We start from the raw sequence: 12,144 nt of genomic DNA on the forward strand, positions 1-12,144 counted from the left end.
CAAACTGGCCTCTAGTTTCTCTGTGCTGTACAGGAGCATACAGTACTGTGGATAAAATTTTACTTGACACGGTCATAACCATGTCATAATCTGTCATAACAGCTGACATAACTTGTCATAACCTATTATAATATGGTCATATAACTGTCATGACACATATTTAGACCTGTTGTGTCATATATTGTGTTATTTTATGGCTTTTTATGACAGCTACATTTACATTTACATTTACGTCATTTAGCAGACGCTCTTATCCAGAGCAACTTACAAATTGGTGCATTCATCACCTTATGATAGCCAGTGGGACAACCACTTTACAATGTTTTTTTAAATAATTTTTCGAGTATATTTTTAATTTTCATTTGTTATATATATATATATATATATATATTTATTATTATTAATATTTATTATTATTAATATTTTTATATTTATTATTTTATTTGTTGTGGGGGTGGGGTGGGGGGGGTGGGGGGGGTAGAAGGATTACTTTATACTATCCCAGGTATTCCTTAAAGAGGTAGGGTTTCAAGTGTCTCAGGAAGGTGGTCAGTGACTCCGCTGTCCTGGTGTCGTGAGGGAGCTTGTTCCACCATTGGGGTGCCAGAGCAGCAAACAGTTTTGACTGGGCTGAGTGGGAACTGTGCTTCCGCAGAGGTAGGGGGACCAGCAGGCCAGAGGTGGAAGAACACAATGCCCTTGTTTGGGTGTAGGGACTGATCAGAGCCTGAAGGTAAGGAGGTGCCGTTCCCCTCACTGCTCCGTAGGCAAGCACCATGGTCTTGTAGCAGATGCAAGCTTCAACTGGAAGCCAGTGGAGTGTGCGGAGGAGCGGGGTGACGTGAGAGAACTTGGGAAGGTTGAACACCAGACGGGCTGCAGCGTTCTGGATGAGTTGTAGGGGTTTAATGGCACAGGCAGGGAGCCCAGCCAACAGCGAGTTGCAGTAATCCAGACGGGAGATGACAAGTGCCTGAATTAGGACCTGTGCCGCTTCCTGTGTAAGGTAGGGTCGTACTCTGCGAATGTTGTAGAGCATGAACCTACAAGATCGGGTCACCGCCTTGATGTTAGCGGAGAACGACAGGGTGTTGTCCAGGGTCACGCCAAGGTTCTTTGCACTCTACATAAGAGTGTAAAAACCCTGGACAACAATAGAAAGTATGACAACCAATAAAACAGGAGAGAAATGGCATATGAGGAAGTCTTTCATAGGCAGTGTGTGTGGCAAAAGGCCTAGCTGATTATTGAGTTGAGGCTGTCAGTGAAAAGCATCTAAAATATGTGTGAAGATAATGTGTCTTGAGTATAATTTAGAATGTTGAGTCAAGAAGAAGGGGAGGGGTGTGTGGCGAAGATAGTCTATAAGCTCTCAGCTCTCCAGAATGCATGCTCTCAGCTCTCCAGAATGCATGCTCTCAGCTCTCCAGAATGCATGCTCTCAGCTCTCCAGAATGCATGCTCTCAGCTCTCCAGAATGCATGCTCTCAGCTCTCCAGAATGCATGCTCTCAGCTCTCCAGAATGCATGCTCTCAGCTCTCCAGAATGCATGCTCTCAGCTCTCCAGAATGCATGCTCTCAGCTCTCCAGAATGCATGCTCTCAGCTCTCCAGAATGCATGCTCTCAGCTCTCCAGAATGCATACTCTCAGCTCTCCAGAATGCATGCTCTCAGCTCTCCAGAATGCATGCTCTCAGCTCTCCAGAATGCATGCTCTCAGCTCTCCAGAATCCACTCAGCTGTCTCCCAACAGTTCTTGCACATTCATTGTTTCTGTCAGTAGCTGAGTGTAGATGCGGTGAGGAAATCAAGCGCAGGAAACACGGGCGTTCGTCAACAGACTTTAGTTAACAAAATGCAGCACCAAACAGGCGAACAGCCAACCCAACCGGGAGGCAAAATACAAATTACGCACAACACACACAGTGCGTAAAATGAAGATAGCGCACACAGTGCGGACTCTCGGAAAACAACAAACACGAGAGTAATACAAAAGAGCAACAGCTTTGACAATAAACAATACCACATAACACCTGCCCCCACACACGAAAACTAAATAGGCAACCAAATCAAACACTAACAAGGGACAGGTGTACAAACAGACAAAACCAAACAAACATGAAACATCGAACGGTGGCAGCTAGTACTCCGGGGACGACGACCGCCGAAGCCTGCCCGAACAAGGAGGAGGAGCAGCCTCGGCCGAAACCGTGACAGTTTCATGTAAATTGTTTGCTCTTTGTTTATTTTTTATCAATTCCTCATTACGCATGTCAACAGTAGTAAATGTACCTTAACCGTTAATCTGAGTCATTTTGTTAGGCTACATACATTTCTGTTAATGCATTGTATTATTAATTAGGCCTACAGTCATTTACCGTTCTCATTCTTGGAGTGGAAACGTTGTTTGCAGAGTTCACAACCTGCTATACTTGTGAGAAACAAGTTTTAGTTTATTTCATAACCATCATTTACGAGTTGTCCATTTTTTCATTGTCTTTTGTTTGGCGTGCTCTATGTGAGCAATGAGCATGGGTCTGGTTTCTCTGTCTTGTTAATGTTGAGGGAGCCCGCATAGAAGTAGCCTACTTGGCCTGTTGCACGCTAATCTAAAAAAGTGCCCATTTGGGGATGTTTGATTTCTGAATGTCTTAGTCACCAAGTCCACCACTAACACGCTGAGCTTCTCAGTTATTGTTTCTTCACCTCACACAGTGTCATTTTTTTATATTGTGAATTATAGCCTAATAGTTCCTCAAAGTCGGCTTATTTGAATTATCTTGCCAACAATCTCCCCCTTGATAGTCACCAAGCCTCGGTGTGAAAGAGCTAATCATAATCTGATGATCCCATATATCCAGTGGAAACGTCATAAAATACCTTTCTTTCCCTTGCACGAAAACGTCTGTGCCAGCTCACTGAAGCGGGAAACTCTGGGCCCGGAATGTTGCAAGTTCGCAAGAGACTGCTTCTGGAAGGATCCAGTTTATTTGACTTGATACAATATTGCACTTCACTAGCGATAACTTAAATCAAGACAGATTGAAAGGTATTTTACTTAGTTGACAATGGAAGTTATAGGCCAGCAGCTGCGTTGGCCATCTCAGAGTTCCATGCGCTCAATTAGGCTATTTAGCCGCCAATGATCACGGTTTATCAAGCAATGTGTCCATATGGCAGAGGCTGGTGCATTCGCATTAGTTTAATTTAAACTTGTATATTTTTATCATTTTAATTAAGATTTTTATGATTTAACCACGTGACAATGATTTTGAGAAACGGAAACGTTATTATTGAAATGAAACTGTTCCACGAAAATGCATATATGAAAATCATAACTGACATGCAGATCGGTAGAAATGGTAGGATAATTTGTATGCTTCCCCAAACTTGAAACTCAAGTGCTGCCTATGAATTATTTATAAAATAATTGCCTCTACCTTTCTATGGTCGGATTTTCAAGCAATATAAGACATGCCTCATAATATGAAGTAAAACATTCAGGGTTTAAACAATTAAGGATGTTTTCCAAAGGCATGCTTCCTACAGCTCACATTGTAAAGTGGTGGGTGACGCGCTGATAGCCTGTCTACCGTTGTTTTTTCTCCTGGTTAATTTGGCCATTTTTTCTCCTGGTCAGTTTGGCCAGCAACAATTTTGTTTATCGCCTTTTCTTTGCCAAAAGCCAGCAATTACCGGCTAATGGAAACCCTGGTGTGTGTGAATAGTATGTTTTACTTTCAATTTAACATTGTTGTGTATAACTTGCTTACCAACCACACTAACCTCTACTTGATCTGTAAAGCTGATGTGATTTCAACAAAGTGTTTTATCCCCATGTGTCCAGGCCTGTGTTAGAGAAGAGGTAGAGTAGAGAGCAGAGCTGTGTGATTGATGCTAGTTCTATTTTCTCCATCACGCTCTGGGTTGAGAGACTCACTGCAGGGACTCAAACAGTCACACTGGGATCTGACAACAATGGGAAACAGGAGAGAGTAGGACAGCCATCTCACCCAGACAGAGAACTGCATACACTACAGCCCACTGGTGCTGCTCACATCTAAACCAGAATGATTTGCTATTTGTATTATTTAACTGTATTTTGGTTATGTACAGTGAGGGGATAAAGTATTTGATCCCCTGCTGATTTTGTACGTTTGCCCACTGACAAAGACATGATCAGCCTATAATTTTAATGGTAGGTTTATTTGAACAGTGAGATACAGAATAACAACAAGAAAATCCAGAAAAACACATGTCAAAAATGTTATAAATTGATTTGCATTTTAATGAGGGAAATAAGTATTTGACCCCTCTGCAAAACATGACTTAGTACTTGGTTGCAAAACCCTTGTTGGCAATCACAGAGGTCAGACGTTTCTTGTAGTTGGCCACCAGGTTTGCACACATCTCAGGAGGAATTTTGTCCCACTCCTCTTTGCAGATCTTCTCCAAGTCATTAAAGTTTCGAGGCTGGGTTTGGCAACTCGAACCTTCAGCTCCCTCCACAGATTTTCTATGGGATTAAGGTCTGGAGACTGGCTAGGCCACTCCAGGACCTTAATGTGCTTCTTCTTGAGCCACTCCTTTGTTGCCTTGGCCGTGTGTTTTGGGTCATTGTCATGCTGGAATACCCATCCACAACCCATTTTCAATGCCCTGGCTGAGGGAAGGAGGTTCTCACCCAAGAGTTGATGGTACATGGCCCCGTCCATCGTCCCTTTGATGCGGTGAAGTTGTCCTGTCCCCTTAGCAGAAAAACACCCCCAAAGCATAATGTTTCCACCTCCATGTTTGACGGTGGGGATGGTGCTCTTGGGGTCATAGGCAGCATTCCTCCTCCTCCAAACACGGCGAGTTGAGTTGATGCCAAAGAGCTCGATTTTGGTCTCATCTGACCACAACACTTTCACCCAGTTCTCCTCTGAATCATTCAGATGTTCATTGGCAAACTTCAGACGGGCCTGTATATGTGCTTTCTTGAGCAGGGGGACCTTGCGGGCGCTGTAGGATTTCAGTTCTTCACGGCGTAGTGTTTTACCAATTGTTTTCTTGGTGACTATGGTCCCAGCTGCCTTGAGATCATTGACAAGATCCTCCCGTGTAGTTCTGGGCTGATTCCTTATTTTGTTGATTTTCTGAGCTGTAGCTCAGCTGGTAGAGCACGGCGCTTGTAACGCCAAGGTAGTGGGTTCGATCCCCGGGACCACCCATACACAAAAAAAATGTATGCACGCATGACTGTAAGTCGCTTTGGATAAAAGCGTCTGCTAAATGGCATATTATATTATTATGTTATTCCTCACCGTTCTCATGATCATTGCAACTCCACGAGGTGAGATCTTGCATGGAGCCCCAGGCCGAGGGAGATAGACAGATCTTTTGTGTTTCTTCCATTTGCGAATAATCGCACCAACTGTTGTCACCTTCTCACCAAGCTGCTTGGCGATGGTCTACAATCTTGTCCCTGACATCCTTGGAGAGCTCTTTGGTCTTGGCCATGGTGGAGAGTTTGGAATCTGATTGATTGATTGCTTCTGTGGACAGGTGTCTTTTATACAGGTAACAAACTGAGATTAGGAGCACTCCCTTTTAAGAGTGTGCTTCTAATCTCAGCTCGTTACCTGTATAAAAGACACCTGGGAGCCAGAAATCTTTCTGATTGAGAGGGGGTCAAATACTTATTTCCCTCATTAAAATGCAAATCAATTTATAACATTTTTGACATGCGTATTTCTGGATTACCATTAAAATTATAGACTGATCATTTCTTTGTCAGTGGGCAAATGTACAAAATCAGCAGGGGATCAAATACTTTTTTCCCTCACTTTAGAAGGATGTGATAGAAAAAGTGGATTTTCCTCAGCCCTCAGCAGTTTGAAACTAACAGTTTATCCAAGTTGTCTACTGTGAGAGACATGTGTTTGTTTATTTGACGTTAGCCTCCCGAACTTTGTCACATCAATCATCCATGACCTTCTCATCTGCTGTCCCCAGGATGGCTAGGATGGCAGACCGGTCACAACATTACTGGAGCACCTCAGCCATGCTTGGATGTGTGGGAATTATTCTACCTCTCCATTAAATAGATCATGGGTTTATTTAGAAATGTCAGATGTATACTTTTGGGAGTTTATTGTCATGGCTCTCTCTCACTATTATTTACACAGTAACATTAGTAACACTTTGTTGCTCTGAGACTTTTAAGCATCAAGCATGGCTTTATATTATTGGCCATAAAGAAATCTCTCAATCAACCCACAATATTGATGTAATGATCCTTTACTTTTGTGCATCGACAGTCTCTCCTTCCCTCCTTCCTTCCCAACTCCTCTCAAAGCTGGGCTTTAATTTTAATAAACGATGAAACTGCAGTTGTCATAGAAACAGAGACCTGTGGTGAGTGTGAGATATCCAGTCCATCCCCTCAGTTTAGCGATGTATCATCCAGACTGAGGTTAGAGGGGGCAGTTTGTGTGTGCGCGTGTGTTGGCCCTCACTGCCGTAAGGGAGAGTGAGTAGATTTAGTTTCACTGAGTCCGGAGGCTTAAGCTAGGAAGGTCTATAATCCCTAATACTTTGTCAGGAGGGTTCCAGCCAGGCTTTGCTCAGGATTCCCATTTTATATTTGCCGGATGGAGGGAGCAGAGCAGGATGCTCGGAAGCATTCTGGAAGCACCGAAACTAACCCAATTTCCTGCTCCATTTCCCCCTAGCGTCCTATTCCATGGAGGGCAGAGTTTACGACACACACACACTGTGGGGGGGATTGTGCACACGACAGCAGAGTGACAACACACACACACCGGAACACTGAATCGGTGTGAAACGCTACACGTCAAAATACCATCTCAAGTCATTTTAAAAACCACAACATGAAATGCTGTTGACATTTTTTGGGGTGAGAGGGAGGGAGCTGATGCCAGTGTCTGGTCGCTCTGTGATGTCCCAAACCATATAGTCATAGAGCCATATAGACTGTCATCCTGACCTCATTGACGCCATCAGGTCATTTTCTTTGACCTCCCTTTTTAAAGAGATCAGCAGGTGGCAGGGTACATGGTGTTTGGTGGAAGAGAGCAGAGAGCACTGTGGGCAATGCTTTTCCGTAGGCCGCCCTGGTTCCTCTTCAGTCATCACAGCAGGAGATGGAGGAAAGATGAAAGGAGGAATGGAGGGGGAGAGGAATGGAGGGGGAGAGGAGAGGTAGGGAGGGAGGGGAGGACAGGACGGGGAAGGGGAGGACAGAAGGACTGAAGAGAATATGATGGAAGAAGATGAGAGGAGAGGAAAGGTGTAGGTTCCTGTCGAGTTGAGAGGAGAGAAGGTTTACAACAAACAGCATCTAAAGCAGAAAAGTATTTCCTCTTCCCTCTTCTTTGGTCTTTCATTCCTTTTTTCGTGCCTCAACACTTACCTCTCCCCAGCAGGGAGGAGCAGGACCAGGAAGCTATGACTCCTGGCTTTATAACAAGTCAGGCTTTTATAGGACAGGAAATCCAGTCTGGCCTTCACCTACTATACAGCACCACTACAGGCTTCTATCTCTGATTTATGTCATCAGGGAGGGTTGCTGTGGTGGTGTTTTATCCTCTCTCTCTCTCTCTCTCTCTCTCTCTCGCGCTTTCATTTCTCTCACTCTTTATCTCGCTGTCATACCCCCTCTCTCTCTTTCTTGTCCCCAGTCAGATCTACTGCATAGAGAATGCTCACGGGCAGCTGGTTCGAGACCTGGACTTCAATCCTAACAAACAGTACTACCTGGCCAGCTGTGGGGACGACTGCAAGGTCAAATTCTGGGATGTGAGAAACATCAACGAGCCAGTCAAGAACCTGGAGGAGCACTCCCACTGGTGGGCACCTGTCCTGCACTGTAGACACACACACACACACATATACACACACAGGACAGGCATGCATACACACACACACACACACACACACAGGACACAAGCACACACACAGCAGATATATCCCCATTCTTCCCATCTTTGTGGCATACAGTGCATTCGGAAAGTATTCAGAACCCTTTACTTTTTCCACAATATGTTACAGCCTTATTCTAAAATGGTTTAAATTGTTTTTTTCACCTCATCAATTTACACACAATACCGTATAAAAACCGGAAATATCACATTTACATAAGTATTCAGATCCTTTACTCAGTACTTTGTTGAAGCACCTTTGGCAGCGATTACAGCCTCAAGTCTTCTTGGGTATGACGCTACAAGCTTGGCACACCTGTATTTGGGGAGTTTCTCCCATTCTTCTCTGCAGATCCTCTCAAGCTCTGTCAGGTTGGATGGGGAGCGTCGCTGCACAGCTATTTTCAGGTCTCTCCAGAGATGTTAGATCGGGTTGAAGTCCGTGCTCTGGCTGGGCCACTCAAGGACATTCAGAGACTTGACCCGAAGCCACTCCTGTGTTGTGTTGGCTGTGTGCTTAGGGTTGTTGTCCTGTTGAAAGGTGAATCTTCGCCCCAATCTGAGGTCCTGAGGGCTCTGGAGCAGGTTTTCATTAAGGATCACTCTGTACTTTGCTCCGTTCATCTTTTCCTCGATCCTGACTAGTCTCCCAGTCCCTGCTGCTGAAAAACACACAGCATGATGCTGCTACCACCATGCTTCACCATGATGCTTGGCGTTCATCAGACCAGAGAATCTTGTTTTTCATGGTCTGAGAGTCCTTTAGGTGCCTTTTGGCAAACTCCAAGCGGGCTGTCATGTGCCTTTTACTGAGGAGTGGCTTCCATCTGGCCACTCTACCATAAAGGCCTGATCGGTGGAGTGCTGCAGAGATGGTTGTCCTTCGGGAAGGTTCTCCCATCTCCACAGAGGAACTAGGGAGCTCTGTCAGAGTGACAGCAGAGAAACAAAGCCCATATCCATCTCAATTACAACATACACAAGTACTGAAGAGCCAGAGGGCAGGTTGCCATTTATTGTCATGACTTTTGCCCTAGAAGCATCTCTGCAGAGTGGTCATTAGCTGGCACAGCCACGAAGTCATAAAATCTGATTTCCAACCTAACCTTAACCACACTGCTACCCCTACCCTTAACCAAAAAGCAAATGTTTTGTTTTCATACATTTTTACGTAATAGCCAATTTTGACTTTGCAGTTGGCCCATCTAGCATAAATGGCTCAGTTCTGCCTCCAGGACAAGACTCATGACAATAAACGTCACCCTGCACAAAAGGCTAAGAGAGATGTATAGATACTAAAATAGGATGGATTAAAAACACCCATTCACTGATTCTTTGTGTGTGCCCAGGGTGTGGAGCGTGCGTTACAACCACTCTCATGACCAGCTGGTGCTGACCGGCAGCAGTGACAGCAGGGTGATTCTGTCCAACATGGTGTCCATCTCCTCTGAGCCCTTCGGTCACCTGGTGGACGACGATGACCTCAGCGACGGAGAGGACAACCACCAGGACGAGAAGTATGGACACTAAGTCAAAACTGTTAACACTGTCCACTTTCTGACACATCTGTCCACTCATTCACAACTGTCAACACTGTCCACTTTCTGACACATCTGTCCACTCATTCACAACTGTCAACACTGTCCACTTTCTGACATATCTGTCCACTCATTCACAACTGTCAACACTGTCCACTTTCTGACACATCTGTGCAGAACTGTCCCCCCTTATAGCCATGCTGGACCAGTCTCAGCCATAACTGTCCACTGTCATTACTGTATCGATCATCTCATGTTCAGTGCAATAGTTGTCCAGATATAAGCAATCATATTTTTGATACATTTGATCTAGATTCAGCTCTGTACTCTTGTCTTCATGAACTTCTGCTATTCTTTGCCATGCCCTATTTTGTGTAAAGGAAGCCAGGGTCAGCTGTGTGGAGAAGTACTGTACCTGGTGTAATCACAACCAGACCTTGAACAGAAACACAGAGACTGAGTAATATAACTAGACCTTTGTTTGTGTGTGGTAGGTAGCCTTGTTCTTAACTCTCCATAATCAACTCGCCTCACCCCTGTGTGTGTGTTTGTGTTCTAGGAGTAAGGAGCCCCTGCAGGACAGTATCATCTCTACCTATGAGGAGCATGAGGACAGTGTGTACGCGGTGGAGTGGTCCTCGGCAGACCCATGGCTCTTTGCCTCACTCAGCTACGACGGCAGACTGGTCATCAACAGGGTCCCCCGCGCACTCAAATACCATATCCTGCTCTAGGCAGACCTCACACTGGACTGAGGAGAGAGGGGGAGCCAACCGTGTCCAAGGGCCGTCAGGATAGCCACACTCACCAGACCCTGCACACACACTCTCGCTCTATCGCTCTCGCTCTATCGCTCTCTTTCTCACCCTCTCCCTTTCTATAAAATAACTGATAACGCTAAACAATCCATTCCCCTTTAATGACGCAGATGACTATGTACAGTGCCTTCGGAAAGTATTCAGATCCCTTGACTTTTTCCACATTTTGTTAGGTTACAGCCTTATTCTCAAATTTATTAAATCGTTTTTTTCCCCAAGCTACACACAATACCCCATAATGACAAAGCAAAAACAGATTACAGTCTTCTTGGGTATGATGCTACAAGCTTGGCAAACCTGTATTTGGGGAGTTTCTCCCATTCTTCTCTGCAGATCCTCTCAAGCTCTGTCAGGTTGCATGGGGACCGTTGCTGCACAGCTATTTTCAGGTCTCTTCAGAGATGTTCGATCGGGTTGAAGTCCGGGCTCTGGCTGGGCCACTCAAGGACATTCAGAGACTTGTCCCGAAGCCACTCCTGCGTTGTCTTGGCTGCGTGCTTAGGGTCGTTGTCCTGTTGGTAGGTAAATCTTCACCCCAGTCTGAGATCCTGAGCGCTCTGGAGCAGGTTTTCATCAAGGATCCCTCCTTTCATCTTAGCCTCGATCCTGACTAGTCTCCCAGTCTCTGCCGCTGAAAAACATCCCCACAGAATGATGCTGCCACCACCATGCTTCACTGTAGGGATGGTACCAGGTTTCCTCCAGATGTGACGCTTGGCATTCAGGCCAAAGAGTTCAATCTTGGTTTCATCAGACCAGAGAATCTTGTTTCTCATGGTCAGAGTCTTTAGGTGCCTTTTGACAAACTCCAAGCGGGCTGTCATGTGCCTTTTATTGAGGAGTGGCTTCCATCTGGCCACTCTACCATAAAGGCCTGATTGGTGGAGTGCTGCAGAGATGGTTGTCCTTCTGGAAGGTTCTCCCATCTCCACAGAGGAACTCTAGAGCTCTGTCAGAGTGACCATCGGGTTCTTGGTCACCTCCCTGACCAAGGCCCTTTTTGGTACCCTTCCCCAGATCTGTGCCTAGACAATCCTGTTTCGGAGCTCTACGGACAATTCCTTCGACCTCATGGCTTGATTTTTGCTCTGACATGCACTGTCAACTGCGGCACCTTTATATAGACAGGTGTGTGCCTTTCCAAATAATGTCCAATCAATTGATTTTACCACAGGTGGACTCCAATCAAGTTGTAGAAACATCTCAAGGATGATCAATGGAAACAGGATGCACCTGAGCTCAATTTCGAGTCTCATAGCAAAGGGTCTGAATACTTATGTAAATAAGGTATTTCTGTTTTTTATTTTTAATACATTTGCAGACATTTTTTAAAAATCTACATTTTTAAAAAAATCTAGTTTTTGCTTTGTTATTATTGAGTATTGTGTGTAGATTGTTGACTTTTTTATTTATTTAATCCATTTTAGAATAAGGCTGGAAAAATGTGGGAAAAGTAAAGTGGTCTGAATACTTTTCGAAGGCACTGTATGCTCGGACAGAAAAGACAGAAAAACTGCTACATATCTGTTCTGTATATTGTCAATTAAATACTATGTATGTAAACTGGATTGTGTTTATTATTATTGGTGAACAGTTACTTTACTAAGCTTATATAAGGGGATCTTCTGAAGGCTCTTCTCTTATTTGACTGTGAGCCCATAGGTAGTCTTGTCAGAGATAGATGCCTGTGGGGGTTCCCTGCATGCCTCGATGGCAGCTTCACCCTGGGGAATGACTGGAGGACAACACATGGCATCATGGTTCCTAGATGACAGTTTGAAGCCAAGGGGTAGCTAGGAAAATCACCACTCTCCCCAAACCCTCTCCCAATCTTTCCTTCTCTTCCTCTACCTCCCTGCCCT

General features: G+C 44.8%; 1 protein-coding gene across 1 annotated transcript in view; it reads left to right on the plus strand.

The window, feature by feature from the left end:
• The window catches only part of LOC123481880 (EARP-interacting protein homolog), a gene marked incomplete at its 5' end in the record, with an annotated part of 12,945 nt that extends 2,473 nt beyond the window's left edge, over positions 1-10,472 (plus strand). Inside the window, 3 exons of the mRNA XM_045207458.1 lie at positions 7,687-7,854; positions 9,276-9,443; positions 10,024-10,472. Coding sequence (XP_045063393.1) covers positions 7,687-7,854; positions 9,276-9,443; positions 10,024-10,198 — 511 coding nt within the window. The remainder of the gene's footprint in view (positions 1-7,686; positions 7,855-9,275; positions 9,444-10,023) is intronic.
• Between the last annotated feature and the right edge of the window lie 1,672 nt (positions 10,473-12,144).

The sequence above is a fragment of the Coregonus clupeaformis genome, chromosome 25 (assembly GCF_020615455.1).
Source record: "Coregonus clupeaformis isolate EN_2021a chromosome 25, ASM2061545v1, whole genome shotgun sequence".
Lineage (NCBI taxonomy): Eukaryota > Metazoa > Chordata > Actinopteri > Salmoniformes > Salmonidae > Coregonus > Coregonus clupeaformis.